General features: G+C 50.0%; 1 protein-coding gene across 2 annotated transcripts in view; it reads left to right on the top strand.

Annotated features, from left to right (window-relative positions):
* The first annotated feature begins 231 nt into the window (after window positions 1-231).
* The window catches only part of MTMR4 (myotubularin related protein 4), a 28,171-nt gene continuing 10,496 nt past the window's right edge, over window positions 232-17,906 (top strand). The window contains exons 1-15 of one of the 2 annotated variants that reach the window (XM_010371149.2): window positions 232-323; window positions 1,520-1,558; window positions 5,190-5,279; window positions 5,625-5,741; window positions 6,648-6,730; window positions 9,319-9,479; window positions 9,596-9,692; window positions 9,886-9,999; window positions 10,849-11,045; window positions 11,297-11,425; window positions 12,570-12,681; window positions 13,180-13,375; window positions 13,666-13,851; window positions 13,931-14,101; window positions 14,253-14,407. In XM_010371149.2, coding sequence (XP_010369451.1) covers window positions 1,556-1,558; window positions 5,190-5,279; window positions 5,625-5,741; window positions 6,648-6,730; window positions 9,319-9,479; window positions 9,596-9,692; window positions 9,886-9,999; window positions 10,849-11,045; window positions 11,297-11,425; window positions 12,570-12,681; window positions 13,180-13,375; window positions 13,666-13,851; window positions 13,931-14,101; window positions 14,253-14,407 — 1,811 coding nt within the window. In that variant the 5' untranslated portion in view covers window positions 232-323; window positions 1,520-1,555. Of the gene's footprint in view, window positions 324-1,519; window positions 1,559-3,387; window positions 3,775-5,189; window positions 5,280-5,624; window positions 5,742-6,647; window positions 6,731-9,318; window positions 9,480-9,595; window positions 9,693-9,885; window positions 10,000-10,848; window positions 11,046-11,296; window positions 11,426-12,569; window positions 12,682-13,179; window positions 13,376-13,665; window positions 13,852-13,930; window positions 14,102-14,252; window positions 14,408-17,906 lie in introns of those variants that run through there. The other variant, XM_030923625.1, reaches the window with a different exon arrangement.

Below are 17,906 nucleotides of genomic sequence, written 5' to 3' on the forward strand. Positions count from 1 at the left end.
TTCCCATTGGTCGCGTCTCCTCTCCGGCGCCGCGCCTCCTTCCTCCAGGTATAGTCATGTCTTCCGGCATCCGATTGGCTAAAGGCTGGGAGGGCGTTTGCCTGAGTTAACCAATGAGTGGGGTCGAGAGTGAGGGCGGCGGCTGCGTGATGGGGGCAGGGCGGGACTTGGCGTGGCCATTGGCCAGGGCGGGTACAGGCTAGGGATATGATTGGTTCAGGAGAGGGGCACCGCGGTGGGGTCGGGACTGCGCGGCCTCAGCAGCTGCGGGAGACGGAAGTGGCAAGAGTGCGGCCTCAGAGGGTCGGGCGGACACCGCCTGGGTGAGTCACCGTGCCCCCTGCACTGCGAGCCTGGGAACCGCAACGACCGCGTCTTGCCCGGCCCCGCCCTGGTCCCCACCGGCTTTCCTGAGTCCCGCCTTCTGTCACTTGGGGCTCCGCCTCCCAGTCTTTAGGCTCCGCCCCTAGAACCTGGGCACCTGGGCTCCCCTGCCAACCTGGCCCGCCCTTCGGGACCAGATCCCCTAGGTCTGAAAACCCTGGGCCTCCCAGGCCTGATCCTTGTCCCTCCTTCCCTCCCTTCGTTCCCTGGGGCTGCTGCCAGTGGGCGGTGAGGCAGCACCTCTGGCTTGTCTCTTGCGGCTTTCCCCATGAGGGAGAATGACCTAGGGAAGAGATACTGTGAACAGGGAGGTGGGCAGGACCACAGATGGAGGCTTTTATCCCCGCAGCCTCCCGTAGGGCTCTGTTGCACTGCCCGAGGATAGCAGGCATGAAGGAAAGTGTCAGTGAAACCTGGGCCTGGCTCGCTAAGTGAGCCTAGGCGGCCCCATCCTGAAATCCCTGTTACTTAGGCTCATTGGACAGCTGCTGACTCCAAGGCCTGGATTGGCCTGATTCTGTCCCTGTTGTGTGGCCTCCTCTCCATAACCTCCACCCCACTTGGTGTCAAATATACTCAGCAGGACCTGTGCAGCCCTGCTGCCCTCTGATCACAGGTTGTGGTCCCCTCCCTCTTGTCCCACTCTGGACTCTGCCCCCAGTAAACAGGTCAGGTAGGTACTACTCCCAGACTCAGAAACTGGCAAAACATTCCTGTGGACTCATGCTCCTTCCGCTACTGCCACTTCACCCAAAGATTCAGGGCCCAAAATGAGCCCCAGTTGGGCAGCCTGTGTCTCTTCAGAGTTGGCAGTTCTGCTCCCCCACAAAGAAGTGTTCTCCTTCTGCGTCTGGGAATCAGGACTCCTGAATTCTGCCGAATAATCTTGGATGACACTCATTCCTGCTCCAGAACTTCGTGGCTGACTTCATGCCCTGCAGGATCACTTGTTGCTTTCTCCCCATGTAGCTCCCATTGCCTCTCTCTGGCATGGTGACTTGTGGAGAGACTGGAGTCTTTGCGAGGGAGAAGAATAAGAGTTGTAGAGAAGGTCGGGGTAGATGTGTGGCATTTGTTGATTCTATGGTAGTGTTAATGGGGCCCTTTACTTTTATGTTCCTCTGTCTCCTTACAGTGAGAAGCAGGGAGCCAGGACCCTTGCCACGGTAGAATGGTGAGTACCCTGTCTTTCCTCAGGCCATTGTGTTTTCTGTAATCCTTGTGTCTTTCTCTGTGAAGCTGCCCCACCTCTCCTAGACCTTGAGCTCCAGGCTACCCTGTTCAGTTCCTAAACAGGTTCATCTGCCCTGGAGATAAATTAGGGTTTCTTTAGATTACACAACATCAGCCAGAATACAGCACTAGGACTGGAAGCTTCTAGAAATCATTTTCAGCATGTGCTATGCCCCATACTTTCCTAATACTCCCTACCCACCACTGGCTCTATTAACCCTTCGTAACAGCCCTCTTCTTGCTTTTCTTGGGTGCCCGGTAGAATCTCTGTGTTCTGGTCTGAAAAGCCAGGCCTTCTTTATCTCAAGATCCTTGGACTTCTGGTGGGTCCGTTGAATACTGTGGATGCTATATCAGGAGTGACTCCACCAAAACTGTGGGGCTTCTCCAGTTCCAGGGTGCTCCTGTTAAGCCACTACAGGTGACAGCTGACTGAATATCTAGCAGGATAGCATCTTCCAGGGTGACCAGAATATCACCAGAGATGGTTTACAATGATCCTATTAATTTTCCATTAATTGTAACGGCCCTTCTCTCACCCCAAGTCCAGGGAAGCCCTTAACTCCTGAGAGCTAGGAGGAGGCAGTGAGATGGGAAAGGCCTAGAGAGCTGCAGGCCCTGGCCCAGACCAGGCCCTTAACCTGGTGGTATCTCTTCAGTTTCTTTTAGGTGTCCCTTGTGCTTAGGGGCAAGTTAAAGAATTCAGTAGATGAGAGGATTTTCTCCTTCCCTCCCTTCCTTCCATAGACATGTGGATTTGGTGTATGCACTATTGGTTCAGTCTCTTCTCAGAAAGCCTGCTGGGTTTGGCCCCCACTGACAGATAGCTCCTCTTTTTCTCTTCTGGGCTACCCTGAAAAGAGCATGGGCTTCAGAGTCAGCTTCATCTAATTTCAAATCCTAGCACCACCACTTAGGTAAATTACATACTTTCTCTCTAAGCTTGAGTCTCACCAGTAAGACAGGATAAGGTTTACTTCTTGGGGGTTGAAAGGTTTTAGTGAGATAATGTTAGAAACTGCCAGGTTCATTGTAGGTGCTTAATAAAATGTCAGGTTTTCTTTTATTACTCCCTTCTCCCCGAAACAAGACAAAAGCCCTGGTGTCTGAAAGTTACCAGGTGCAGGAAGTTTGGGGTTCCAGTCAGCTCCCTCTGTGACTTTTGGTGACATTTTGAGCCCCTTATTCCTGCTCCTTATTTCTTGGCCCTCTGCCCAACTCTCTATTCCACTGCTCCTGGGTTTCAAGTTTCATTTTTTTGCATACCTTCTGTGGTCCATACTTCTAGCTCTTCTCTTTCCTAGACTAAGAAATCCCTTCTCCTCCAAGAAGGACTTTATTACGCAGAGATCACAATGTGAAACAAGGGAGAGATGGAGCTGAAGGACTAGGGTTGGGTAGGGGTGTTGGATAAAAAGCTCATTTCCCTTTCCAGGAGCGTGGAATGACTAACCTGGCACCATTCTAAGGGGAAAGAAGGGTTTAACGAAGTCACAGGATTGAAGGACCCTGATGGGCAGGGGCATGGTGGGTAGTGGTTTTGGAGGGAAAGGAGGAAGCAAATGGGTAGCGGGTAGGTGAGCTCCACCTTGGGATCCAGAGCAGGCGTCGGGGGAGCTTAGAAGGGGAGGGCGTGGGGATGGGTTTGTAAGAGGGCACAGGGGGGCTCACCTGGGAAGAGGGGAAATGAGAAGATGTGGGCGGTCCCGTAGCCCACGTTCCTGAAAGCTCCTAAAGGTCCCTGGAGTAGGGTACGCCCTCCTACGAGGCCCAGGGTCCACGGGGAGGGAGGAGGCTGGACTTGTGGGCGGGGCCCGCGGAGCCGCCCCGCCCCTGCCTCCGCCTTCCCGCCGCGGTCCCCGGCTCCCCTGGCGCCTGGCTCCCCTCCCTTCTGCCCTCGTGCGGGAGGGCGGAGCTGGGCCCGCTCCATTGTGGAGAGGAGGGGAGAGGCGCGCGGGAGCCGCGCGGAGGCCCGGCCACCAGCGCCCTAGCCTCTTGGCCGCCGCGGCCGCACCTGGCGAGCCCCGCAGCCGGGATGCGGCCGGCGCCCGGGGCTGGCGGGCAGCGCAGCGGCTCCGGGGACATGTGCGCTCGCCCAGACCGCCCGCGACCATGAGCCTGACCGCCCGCGTCTCCTGCTCCATGCTTAGCTGCTTCGTAAGTGCCCACCCTGCCTTTGGGGGTCTAGGAGGCACCCGCAGCCCCGCCCAGGGTCAACCTTCGATTTCAGCCCATCCCCCTTCCCGAGGCCCCTGGCCCGGTCCCGAACGTTTGGGGCGGGGAAGGTGGGTTAACCCGTTTATTTCTTGGACATGCTTCTATCTTTGGGTGCCGGAGATGGTCGAAGGCCAGGAATGGAAATTCTTTGGTCCATCCTGGCCCCGCAGCCGCTGCCCTTGACTGCAGATCTCTAGGCCCCGCCCTGCAGGGGTACATCTCTTTACCTCCGCCTCTCCATCTTGGTCCCACCCGCTGAATCCTTGCTTGGGGATGTGGGATGTGGCTAGTAGGCTGAATGGGACGTTAGGGGGCTGGTCGGGGAGCACGGGATGTCTGTGAGCTGGCTCGGGGCTCCAGTCCCTTCCCTCTTCCACCACTCCATCCCTCACCTGACATGCCAGCCTTTTCTCCTTGACTGTCCCCCAGACAGCCTCTCTTCTCCATCTTCCTTGTCTCTGCAGGGTTCCGTACCTCTGCATCATTCCCGGTCCTCCCCTCCTCCCGCTCTGGTTGATGCTCCTTCCCAGCTTCCCCCATCTGTCCTCTCAGCTGTCCCCCCACCCCCACCTTCCCCGTGGGTGTCTGCCAGGCCTCCTCTCTCTCTCTCCGGGCTGTCCTTGGGTCTCCTGGCTCCTCCCAGGCGCGTGGATCCCCTCAGGTCCCCTCCCTGGTGGTTGGGAGGGGAGTTCCTTCTGCTTGCTGTGGGTATTCCTCAGGAATTCCCCTCTGATTAGCAGGCAGGGCAGGTTACTTGGCAGGTAATGGGGGCCTGTCAGCAGTGTGGGTCTAACAAGAAGATAAGCCCAGCTCCCAAACACGTCTTCCTTTTGAAAGCATCGGTGAAGGCCCTCTAGAGGCGTGGGACTGAATCCCCCCACCCACTCCTCTTTGTCTCCTTCACCCGCCAGATTGAAGCTTCAGTGGCTGTAGGCGCCTAATTTCCCTCCTCTTTAAAACCAGCTGCCACACCTGTCACCTTTTCCTCAGGACAGCACTTTCCCATCCCCACTCCTGCCTTACCCTTACACGAGTCTAAGGAAGATAGTCTTTCTTTTCTTTAGTTTTCTCTCCTCCATTTTTGAAATATTGGTTCTATAGGACAGTCTCTCTTTGAAGAGTACAGATTCCCAATTCCTCCTGGGGCCTCACTCTTTCCTTAGGCTTAATAGGCTGATACTCTCTCCATTTCACCCTTCCCTGTGTCAAGTCAGATCTCTTTTCCCTTCTCTGGTGACCAGAACTTTTAGAGGTGTGTTTGTGGTTATCTGTGGATTTCTTGGTGGGGAGGGAAGCAGAATGAGCCTGATGGGCTAAGTGGAGCTTGGTGACTTAGGACTGTGGCCTTCCTACAGGGTGAGGAGGGGCCCCCCAGCCTGGAGTACATCCAAGCCAAGGATCTGTTCCCCCCCAAGGAACTAGTGAAGGAGGAGGAGAATCTTCAGGTAAGGAGGATTTGGGGGCCAGGATAGATGCGGCTCCCTGCCCAGTTAAAAAACACCCTCCCTTCTCCCAAAAATCCTCAAGGGGATCTGGTACCAGAGCTCTGGCTTCCTGTTCCCTGGTCTCTGGAGGAGGAGGGTTTGTCTGTGTATCCTGGAGCCTTTGACCCCAGGGAAGGAAAGGGAGCTTTCCTGTACAGCTGTTGCCTGGTGCTGTTACTGTGGAGAGAACTCTCCTCTCCTGCCTTGGTCCGCCTTTTCCAGAGGGGATCCCACAGATCAGGGGCTGTAGAGGAAGATAAGGTGGTCACTCACTTCTGGACTGAAGGTTTCTCTGCCCCTTGACAGGTCCCCTTCACAGTGCTGCAGGGTGAGGGAGTAGAGTTCCTGGGCCGGGCAGCCGATGCCCTCATTGCCATCTCTAACTACCGGCTGCATATCAAATTCAAGGACTCTGTCATCAACGTGAGTTTCTCTATTGTTCTTCTACCCCTAAGCTAGAATCCCTATGAGGTTCTAGCCTGGTGGAACAAGGTGGGATTGTTCCAAAGCTCTCCTTGATCATGTCGTTAAAAAAGTTGGAGGCCGGGCACAGTGGTTCACGCCTGTAATCCCAGCACTTTGGGAGGCCAAGGTGGACAGAACACTTGAGGTCAGGAGTTTGAGACCAGCCTGGCCAACATGGTGAAACTCTATTTCTACTAACAATACAAAAATTAGCCGAACTTGGTGGTACGCACCTGTAATCCCACCTACTCGGGAGGCTGAGGTGCGGGAATCTCTTGAACCGGGAGGTGGAGGTTGCAGTGAACCGAGATTGTGCCACTGCTATCCAGCTTGAGTGATAGAGTGAAACTACATCTCAAAAAAAAAAAAAAAAAAAAAAAAAAACTTGGGGATCCCTTCTCTTTCTCTCTGACCTCATGTTTTCCTGCCTCATTTTCCTAGCTATAGCTCTGTTTCTGGCTCATTCTCCTTTCTCCTCTTCTCTCTTTCCATTATTCTATTACTGGCCCTTCTAAGGAGCACAGTGGCATTGTTGGAAGAACACAGGCTTTGGAGTCAGACAAACCTGGGCACTTTTCCTGTGTTGCCACTGACCAGCTGGGTGACCTTGGTCAAGTCACCTAACTGAGGCTTGATTTTTCTCCTCAATAATATGGGCTGAAAACACCTGCCGTGCAGGGTTATTGGGATCATTAATTGGGATCACATATGCAGAGGACTCCGTACAGTTACCAGGTGCTTAACAGACCCTCAGTAAATGTTGGTTTCCTTCCTGCTATTGATACATCAGTGCCTAGGCTAGGGTGAGGGTAAGGAGTGATACCCAGTGGGGAGTCTGAGCTTCAGTTTGCCCTTCCTCTAAAGGTCCCCCTCCGGATGATTGACAGTGTGGAGAGCCGTGATATGTTCCAGTTGCACATTTCCTGCAAGGACTCCAAAGTGGTGAGGTGAGAACAACGGGGCCTCACTCAGGTCCCCTGGCCCTAGTTTTGTCCAGATCTCTGTGCTGCAGGGTTTCTCTGGTGCAAGAGAGGAAAGATCCTGCCTCACTTTCCCCAGTTGGAGGAAAAGGTGAAGACCATGTTCTGGGTTGGGAGGTCAGTGTACTGACCCATAGTATCTTGACCTGAAAAAATGGGGGTAATGCTTAGTTCATGGAGTCATCGTAAGGATTAAGTGAGATAATGTGTATGTGTATGAAAGCACCGAGGACAATATCTGGCACAGAGCACTCACATTATTGTTGGTTTATTTATTTATTCGTTTGATATACATGTATTGAGTACCCTACTCAATGCCAGACTGTTTTAAGCCCTGGGGATATAGCAGGGAACAAATAGACAAAATTTTCCCTTCTCAGAGAGCTTACATCCCAATGAAGAGATACCAACCATAAGTAATAAGTAAAATTTGTGAAATGATAGTAAATGTAAAGGAAAAAAATAAAGCAGTGAAAGGGAATACGGAGTGCTATGAGGGTGAAGATTGTAAAACAATTAGGCTGGGCGCGGTGGTTCACGCCTGCAATCCCAGTACTTCGGGTGACCATGGTGGAAAGATCGCTTCAGCTTAGGAGTTCAAGATCAGCCTGGGCAACATGGCAAGACCCCATCTCTACTAAAAATATAAAAAATTAGCCAGGTGTGGTGATGCGTGGAAAGATTGCTTCAGCTTAGGAGTTCAAGATCAGCCTGGGCAACATGGTGAGACCCCATCTCTACTAAAAATATGAAAAATTAGCCAGGTGTGGTGATGTGTGCCTGAAGTCCCAGCTACTCAAGAGGCTGAGATGGGAGGACTTCTTGAGCCTGAGAAGTTGAGGCTGCAGTGAACTGTGATGACAGTACTGCACTCTGGCCTGGGTGACAGAGTGAGACCCTGTCTCAAAAAAACAAAATGAAAGTGATCAGAGAAGCTGCACCAAAAAGGTGGCAGTTGAGTCAAGACTTGAAGAAAGTGGCCATGTGGGTATTTGGGGGAAGAGTGTGCCAGAGAGAGAGAATGGCAAGTGCAAAGGCCCTGAGGTGGGTGTGTGCCTGCATATTGGAAGACTGGCAGGGAGGCTGGTGTGGTTGGAGTAGAGTGCCTGTGGGTGAGAGTAGTCGGTTATAAGATCTGAGAACAAAGCGAGGTGTCAGACATTTTGTCATGAAGACTGGCTTTTACTTTGAGGGAACTGAGAAACCACTGGAGGATTTTGAGCAAAGGCGTGATGTGATCTGATTAATGTTTCATAGAATCACGCTGGCTGCTCTATTGAGACTAGATGAAAGAATGGGGGCAAGAGCAAAAGCAAAAACTGGGAGGCTAGTTAGGAAGCTATTGCAGTTGCCCAGATGAGAGATCATGGCGGCCTGTCTGAGGCGGTAGCAGCCAAAGCGGTGAGAAGCAGTCAGATTCTGGGTGTATTTTGAAGGTGGAGATGACAAGATTTGCTGACAGATTTGAAATGAAAGAAAGAGGAATCTGGGATGACTCCAAGGTTTATTAAAAGGATACCCACTTTAGAGCCTACCATGTGCTCAGGTCTGTGGGGCATTCAGAGGAACATTCACACTGCTCTTTCCTTCAAGGAGGCTAAACTCTAGCTGCTGGAAGAAGACCTAACATATGGCAATGCTATGGGGAAATGTGGTGCTTAGTACTCCAAGCAGGCCAGGCACGGTGGCACATACCTGTAATCCCAGTACTTTGGGAGGCCGAGGCAGGAGGATTGCTTGAGCCCAGGAGTTCAAGATCAGTTTGGGCAACATAGAGAGACCCTGTCCCTACGAAGAATTTAAAAAGTTATTGCACAATTATGGTCTCAACTACTCAGGGGACTGAGTTGGGAGGATTGCCTGAGCCCAGGAGGTCGAGGCTGCAGGGAGCTGTGATTGCACCACTACACTGCAGCCTGGGTGACAGAGCAAGAGCAAGACTCTCTCTCAAAAAAAAAAAAAAAAAGAAAAAAAAAGGTGTGTGTATATATATATATATTCCAAGCACATTAAGAATCAAGAGAGGAAGGAGTTTCTGGAATAGAGTAGGCTGGGAAGCCTTCAAGGAAGAGGTGAGATCAAAACTATCTTCAAAGCATCAGTAGGATGTGGCTAGGCAGAGAGGAGACATTATCAAGCAGAAGATAAACCAAGGGGATGGGAAGGATGTGAGCAGGACTTCCCGCCTGAAGCAGAAGGTTTGAATTAGGGAGTCATAGGAGATAACACTGGTCCGTTAGGGTAGGGACAAGGAGTGCAGACTTTCAGGGCCACGTGGTAGCATTTAGATTTGACACAGGAACCAGTAGGGCCCCATTCGAGAGGATAAGTATGCTTCAAACACAGGAGTTCCTGGGAAGAGAATTATCACAAGAGACAACTTCTGTTGGGTGTTGGCCAGTGTCCCTCGTTCCCCCACCCCAGGTCCCCACTGCTTTACCTCTTGCTTTGCAGCCTCTCTTCACAGCCTTCCTGTGGCTGTGTTTTTGACCCTGATAGCTCCATGGCACAACTGCACTTTGCCTCACCCAGGCCTGTGGCTTCTTGCCTGGCAGGTGTCACTTCTCCACTTTCAAGCAGTGCCAAGAGTGGCTCTCACGGCTAAGCCGAGCCACAGCAAGACCTGCCAAGCCTGAGGACCTCTTTGCCTTTGCCTACCACGCCTGGTGCCTGGGGCTGACTGAGGAGGACCAGCACACTCACCTATGTCAGCCAGGTGAGGCCAGTCTATTTTCTTTGGGAGGCTGCTTCTTACCCCTTGGTTCTCATCCCTCCTCCACTCCTGCACATTGGTGCTCTGGGAAGCTAACCATCATGGGGGCTCTGTTGCAGGTGAGCACATACGTTGTCGGCAGGAGGCGGAGCTTGCAAGGATGGGCTTTGACCTGCAGAACGTCTGGAGAGTCTCACACATCAACAGCAACTACAAGTGAGAGGGTTGGGGACCAAAACTCCTTCCACACCAAATGGCTTCCGTGTTTGGACAAAGCGTGGTGGGCACAGCTTCTGAGTCTGTGAGGGAGGAAGGCTTCTGGTTTTTCTTCCCACAAAGCCATCCCCAGGGATCCTGTCGTCACATGTTTTAGACCCAGTGCGGTGACCCCCACCTGGTCTCTTCTCAGATTGTGCCCCAGTTACCCCCAGAAGCTGCTGGTTCCTGTGTGGATCACTGACAAAGAGCTGGAGAATGTGGCTTCCTTCCGCTCCTGGAAGCGGATCCCGGTGGTTGTGTATAGGTGAGGCAGTGGGGCCGGGAAGTAGGGAGGCCATTTCTTACGTAACAAGGAAAGAGTCAGTATTGGAGGTTTTGGGTAACCTGATTGCCTGGGAATTGACACTATGGGGAAGTATGAAATAATTTTAAAACAAAAACTATCTTAGTTTTTTCTCCTAAGAATAAGGCTATTAGGGAGTTTATTCATTCCCCCCCTTTTTTAGAGAGAGAGAGAAAGAGAGGAGAGAGAGAGAGAGAGAGAGAGTGTGTGTGTGTGTGTGTGTGTGTGTGTAAACATTGGTACACGGGTTGGCAAACTGGCCTGCAGACAAAATCTGGCTTATAGTCTATTATATAAAACGGCTTGTAAGCTGTGAATGGTTTTTACATTTTTAAAGGGCTATTTTTAAAAAAACAAAGAAGAAATAATACATGACAGAAACTGGTTGTGACCCATAAGACCAAAAATTTGTTGTCTGACTTTTTACTGAAAATGTTTGCTGATCTCTGCACTAGAATATTGTAGCTAAAATAGAGTGAGACAGGAAGTAACCCTGAAGTTTGGAATTGTTCCTGTTCTTGGCTCAGCCAGGCCTTGTTCTCCTGCTGGGTGTCTGTACCTGGAGCAGTTGCTGTGCATATTTGATGAGTCAAGGTCACCTTGGGCGTATAGAGCCCTTTTGAGAAAATATGTGTGATGGTGCTTTGTGAACTGTGAAGCCTGCTAGAGATGCTGGGGCTTTTGGTTGCTGTTATGGCCTGGATGAGTGGGTAGCCCCTGCTGGCTCTAGAGACTTTGGTCTAACCCCCTGAGGTAGGCCTCTGGAGGCTTCGAATGCCAAGGGCATTACGGTTTCTTCTGTTTTGTCAGACACTTGCGCAATGGGGCTGCCATTGCCCGCTGCAGCCAGCCAGAGATCAGCTGGTGGGGCTGGCGCAATGCTGATGATGAGTATCTGGTCACGTCCATCGCTAAAGCCTGTGCCCTGGACCCGGGGACAAGGGCCACTGGGGGCTCCCTCAGCACCGGGAATAATGATACCAGCGAGGCGTGTGATGCAGACTTTGGTAAGGTGTGGATGATGCTAACCCCCCAGGGAGCAGGCCCCCTCCTTGACTTGACTGGCTCCCAGGGAGTCCTCAGTGAGAGTCTGGGAAGATGACCGCACACAGGGTGCTGGGGTCCCTGCCTTGTCAGAAGCTGTGGAGTGTGAGGGGTCTGTAGTTGCATGTTCTGCCTTCTGAGAGGGAGTGCCAGAGGGCCAGCAGGAGGCTGGGTGGCTGGCTGACTCAGGGGCTCCTTGCTGCTGTGTGTTTAGATTCCTCTCTGACTGCGTGCTCTGGAGTGGAGAGCACAGCAGCCCCCCAGAAGCTGCTGATCCTGGATGCGCGATCCTACACAGCAGCAGTGGCCAACCGGGCCAAGGGTGGAGGCTGTGAATGCGAAGGTATTGCTCTTATCCTGGTGTCTGTAGCCAGCCTGTGCTGTGGGTGGCTTTGGTGAGGAGGGGGTTGGCGGCCGTTTGTACAGTGGAAAGAGCCCAAACAAACCTGGCTTGGAATCACAACTTTGCTCCCTACTAGCTATGGCTATGACTATGCTGAAGTTGCCTAATCTGTCCAAGCTTTATTTTCAATTTTACAAGAAGGGGGTGTTACAAACTTTGCAAAATTGTTGGGATGGTTAGAAGTTGCCTATGTAGGCTGTGCCCAGTGGCTCACACCTGTAATTCTAGCACTTTGGGAGGCAGAGGCAGGCGGATGACTTGAGCTCAGGAGTTCGAGACCAGCCTAGGCAACATGGCGAAACCCCGCCTCTATCAAAAATACAAACCATTAGCTGGGCATGGTGGTGCACTCCTGTGGTCCCATCGCAGCCACTCAGGTGACTGAGGCATGAGAATCTCTTGAAGAGGCAGAGGTTGCAATGAGCTGATATCATGCCACTGCACTGTAGCCTGAGTGACCATGAGACCCTGTCTCAAAAAAGAAAAAGAAGTTGTATATATAAAAGTATTGCTGCAGAGCAGCTACTATTTATTGAGAATTTAGTATATATTGTCTTTCTAAATACTGCTGTCATCTGTCATTACTGTTACTATTATTAGTATATGGCACCTGAGTCTCCAGAGATACAAGTGTGATTCAGATTTCAAAACTGTATTTAGTTCCCATGCTGGAGTGCTCTGCCCGGCCAGGGAAGCTTTGTCCACCAGGGACCACTCTTGTCCTGGATGCCTGTTTCCAGGACGTGCTTTTTTTTTTTTTGAGACAGAGTCTCGCTCTGTCACCCAGGCTGGAGTGTAGTGGCGAGATCTCGGCTCACTGCAACTTCTGTCTCCCAGGTTCAAGCAATTCTCCTGCCTCAGCCTCCCAAGTAGCTGGGATTACAGGTGCCCGCCACTATGCCCAGCTCATTTTTGTATTTTTAGTAGAGACGGGGTTTCACTGTGTTAGTCAGGCTGTTCTTGAACTCCTGACCTCAGGTGATCCACCTGCTTTGGCCTCCCAAAGTGTTGGGATTACAGGCGTGAGCCACCGCACCCAGCCTAGGACGTGCTTTTACGTCCCACTCTCCTGTCATGTCTACAGAGTACTATCCCAACTGTGAGGTCGTGTTCATGGGAATGGCCAACATCCATGCCATCCGGAACAGCTTTCAGTACCTCCGGGCTGTGTGTAGCCAGATGCCGGATCCTAGCAAGTAGGTGTTCCCTACTTGGATTCCTTACAGTCTCATTCCTTACCCAGTACCTCTTATTCTTGGAAGATTAGATGGGGAGATGAGAAGTTCGGAGAGCAGGAGACCTGAGGGCCTGGGTGGAGTTGGGTGCCATGGGCTAGTTCCAAGAACCCTTCCACTTCTCAGCCAACACTTTGGCGTGGTCACAGGACATTGAATTCCTTTCGTTTGGATCAGTTGTTCTACTCAAAGAACCCAGAGAACTGGGGAGAGAAAATGGCTGAATGCGCATGTGATGCTCCCCAGTTCCTCTTTTGAGCCTCAGAAGCTCTTATCTGCTGCAGGTCCTGTCTTTCCTACCTTCCTGCTAGATGCCTCTTGTCCAAAAGGCCCCGGGTTGTACCTCTTTGTTTCAGTTCTCACTGGGGACTTTGTTGGGTGGGGCTGGCTGTGGATGGAGGAGAGACTGTTGTGGCCTCAGCTCCCTTTGTGACCGACTTGATTTCTGCTCTCGTGTAGCTGGTTGTCAGCATTGGAGAGTACCAAATGGCTGCAGCACTTGTCGGTGATGCTAAAAGCAGCTGTGCTGGTGGCAAATACAGTAGACCGGGAAGGCCGGCCTGTGCTGGTACACTGCTCCGATGGCTGGGACCGCACACCGCAGATCGTAGCCCTGGCCAAAATATTACTGGACCCATATTACAGGACGTTGGAGGTATTGAGAGGAATTGGGTGGGAAGACCAGAGGGAATGTGGGAGGAGGGAAGGTGTTGAGCCCTCTGGATCTGTCCTGGGGATCTTTCAGTAGAGGACATTGGTGGCTTTTTTTTTTCCTTTTTTTTCAACTCCCAAAGCTTTGGAAACTTGGTGGCTTTTAGTCCTCTTCTAGGTCCAGTCCTATTTTTCTTTGAAGCTGCCAGCTCCCTGCTTTGGGCAGTTCCCGGGAGAGCAGCACATCAGCATTTCCAGAGAGGCCCTATGTTTGAATAGTTTCTTTTTTTGCAGGGCTTCCAAGTGTTAGTGGAGTCTGACTGGCTGGATTTTGGGCACAAGTTTGGAGATCGCTGTGGCCACCAAGAGAATGTGGAAGACCAAAACGAACAATGCCCTGTGTTCCTCCAGTGGCTTGATTCTGTTCATCAGTTGCTTAAGCAGTTCCCCTGCCTGTTTGAATTTAATGAAGCATTCCTGGTAAGTCCTAAACTCTAAACAAGAGGGATGGGGAATGACAGCCCGAGGCCCCCAGGTGCAAGCTCTCTCTGCCTTCTAGGTAAAACTGGTGCAACACACATACTCCTGCCTCTATGGCACCTTCCTGGCCAACAACCCCTGTGAGCGAGAGAAGCGCAACATCTACAAGCGGACCTGCTCTGTGTGGGCGCTCCTTCGAGCTGGCAATAAAAACTTTCATAACTTCCTCTACACACCCAGCTCAGACATGGTGAGTCTCAGCCCTTTTCCTATAGGTGCTATTTAGAAACCTATAGGGAGAAGGAGCTGAATCAGTAGGGAAAATGTAGAGTCAAGGGCTTAGGGAAAGAAAAGGTACCAGGGACTCTTGACAGAGCACTAGTATTGGGCTGCTTCCCTAGGTCCTGCATCCTGTTTGTCATGTCCGGGCCCTGCACCTCTGGACAGCTGTTTATCTGCCAGCATCATCTCCATGCACACTTGGGGAGGAAAACATGGATCTTTACCTTTCCCCAGTGGCCCAGAGCCAGGAGTTCTCTGGCCGCTCTCTGGACAGGTAAGAAAAGCCCTTCTTCCTTTCTCCTCTCTCCACTAGGAAAGCAATAACTGTTTCCCATTTCATCTAAATGTTCTCTTTCTTTCTTTTTTTTTTTTTTTGAGACGGAATCTAGCTTTGTCGCCCAGGCTGGAGTGCAGTGGCGCAATCTCAGCTCACTGCAACCTCCACTTCTCAGGTTCAAACGCTTCTCCTGCCTCAGCCTTCCGAGTAGCTGGGATTACAGGCGCTGACCACCACCCCCAGCGAATTTTTGTATTTTCAGTAGAGACGGGGTTTCACCGTGTTGGCCAGGCTGGTCTCGAACTCCTGACCTCAGATGATCCACCTGCCCCGGCCTCCCAAAGTGCTGGGATTACAGGTGTGAGCCACCGTGCCCGGCCTCTTTCTGAGGTATTTAAAAGCAATTTCTTGAGTCATTTGCAGGAAAAGCTTGGCCAAGACTTGTAGCTAGCCTGGAGTGCACTCTGTGTATTTTCAAGGTCCTCTGAAGATAACGTTGGATACTTTTTTTCCTGAAGGAACTGCTATCACCCTGTATGATATACCCAAGCAGGGGAGAGAACAAAACAGAAAGGACTATTTTAGGAAGGTTTGTGAGAATGGTCTTGATTTTTGTTCGCTGGTACAGGGCATGGAGAGCTTACTGTATTAGTAGCAACCTTTGTTGTGTCCAGCATTAGCTTCCAGAAACATTTGACTCTCAGGGAAATGGGTTCCCAGCAGGGGGATGGCCTTATATTACTCCATCAGAAAAAGGCCAGAATTTAAAAGGGAGACATAAAATTAGTTATCTTCTGGCTGAATGTCTGGGGGGAAGTGAGATGGTGTTGGTTAAATTATGAGAGTAGTACCTGTTTCTTGTTTTTAAAAAAAATAGTCAGTATAAAAGTAGAAAATCCCTTATGATCCTTGTCCCCACAGGTGTCCACTATTAACATTTGATATGTGTCTTTCCAGATGTTTATCTCTACATAGGTAAATCCACACTCATGCTCTCATATGGAAACATTTTTTATAAATAAAATCAGAATATTTTTACATACCCTTTTTACTTTTTTGCATATTCTGCAACTTGTTTTTCCCACTTTGTATTAGATTGTCTTCTCATGACAGTACATCTAAATTTCCTTTCTTGTTTTTATTGGCTTCAGAGTAGTCCACAATTTATATAACCAGATTCCTATTCATCATTTAGGTAACTTCCATTTTTTAAAAATCATTACAGGGAGTGCTTTAGTGAACATCCTTATATGTGTAACTTTTTACAAAATTGTAAAATACGGGCTGGGCATGGTGACTTATGCCTGTAATACCAGCATTTTGGGAGGCTGAAGTGGGCAGATCACTTGAGGTCAGGAGTTCAAGGCCAGCCTGGCCAACATGGTGAAACCCTGTCTCTACTAAAAATACAAAAATTAGCTGGGCATGGTGGCGGGCACCTGTAATCCCAGCTACTCGGGAGGCTGAAGCATGAAAATCGCTTGAATCTGGGGGGCGGAGATTGCGGTGAGCCAAGATCGCGCCACTGCACTCCAACCTGGACAACACAGCGAGACTGCGTCTCAAAAAAACAAAAAAAAAAATTGTGAAATACACATGCTATTTACCATCTACATCATTTTTAAGTACATAGTTTAGTAGGGTTACTTTGTAGTTTTTTTTTTGTCTTGTTTTGTTTTTTTAAAGACAGAGTTGGGCTCTGTTGCCCAGGCTGGACTTCAGTGGCACAGTCTCAGCTCATTGCAACCTCTGCCTCCCAGGTTCAAGTGATTCTCCTGCCCCAACCTCCCAAGTAGCTGGGATTACAGGCATGCGCCACCATGCCCAGCTAATTTTTGTATTTGTAGTAGAGACGGGGTTTTACTATGTTGGTCATACTGGTCTCAAACTCCTGACCTCAAGTTACCCACCCACCTCGGCCTCCCAAAGTGTTGAGATTACATGTGTGAGCTCCTGCGCCTGGCCAGTAGGGTTACTTTGTATGCATATTTTTGCACTTGTGCTAGTATTTTTGCCAGATAAATGAAAATACTGTGCTCAAAGGATATATATATATATATATCTCAAATTTTGATATTTGCTTATTGGCTGAGAGCTTTTTTTTTTTTTTTTTTTTTAAGAGACAGGGTCTTGTTCTGTCACTCACGCTGGAGTGCAGTGGCACAATTATAGCTTAGTGTAACCTCAAACTCCTGAGCTCAAGTAATCCTTATGTTTCAGCCTCCCAGGGAGCTAATTAGCTCATTAGGCACGTGCCCATTTTTATTTTTTGTACAGACAGGGTCTGTTGCCCACATTAGTCTTAAACTCCTGGCCTTGAGTGATCTTCCTGTCTTGGCCTCCCAAAACACTGGAATTACAGGCTAAAAGTTTTTAAAATATGACATATGTTATTGATTGAATATTATAAAGGAAAACAAAAAACCCAGCATCCCAAATTACTGGTTTTAGGGTCTTTTGAACTAAGTCATTGTGAGGGGACCATGATAGGTTTCAGGAATTCAGTGACTTTTTTTCCTTCCCCAAACTATGCAGAATTTGGCTATAGGTTCATAGGTTTACTTTTCCTGGGAGAGGGGTCATAACTTTTAATCAAATTTTTAATAAGCTCTGTGACCCATTTAATAATCATTTCATTAACTTAGTATCTGATTTATCAATTCAACAAATGTTTCTTTAATACCTACAAGTTGCCTATTACTGTACTAGGTTTTGTGGCTACACCAAATAAATAGAAGATATTGGTTCTACTTTCAAGATAATTTTAAGCTGTAAGATAAGACACAGAGCAACTAGAGAACAATTCTTTTTTTTTTTTTTTTTTTTTTTTTTTTGTGATGGAGTCTCACTCTGTCACCAGGCTGCAGTGCAGTGACTCAATCTTGGCTCACTGCAACCTCTACCTCCTGGGTTCAAGTGATTCTCCTGCCTCAGCCTCCAGGGTAGCTGGGACTACAGGCATCCGCCACCACACCCTCATTTTTCTTATTTTTAGTAGAGACAGGATTTCACCATGTTGGCCAGGATGGTCTCAATCTCTTGACCTCATGATCTACCCGCCTCGGCCTCTCGAAGTGCTGGGATTACAGGTGTGAGCCACTGCACCCGGCCAACTAGAGAACAATTGTAAGTCAGCATCTAAGCAGATAAGAATGTGTATAGTTCAGGCTGGGCGCAGTGGCTTATGCCTGTAATCCCAGCACTTTGGGAGGCCAAGGTGCGCAGGTTGCTTGAGCCCAGGAGTTTGAGACCAGCCTGGACAACGTGGCAAAACTCCACCTCTACAAAAAATACAAAAATTAGCCAGGCATGGTGGCGTGCGCCGTGATCCCAGCTACTTGGCGGGCTGAGGCAGGAGGATTGTTTGCGCCCAGGAGGTCGAGGCTGCAGTGAGCTGTGATTGTGCTATGGCACTCCAGCCTGGGTGATAGAGCGAGACCTTATCTCAAAAAAAAAAAATAACGTGTATAGTTCAAAGCTTTAGAGAAATGATGTG

Source organism: Rhinopithecus roxellana, chromosome 19 (genome assembly GCF_007565055.1).
Source record: "Rhinopithecus roxellana isolate Shanxi Qingling chromosome 19, ASM756505v1, whole genome shotgun sequence".
NCBI lineage: Eukaryota > Metazoa > Chordata > Mammalia > Primates > Cercopithecidae > Rhinopithecus > Rhinopithecus roxellana.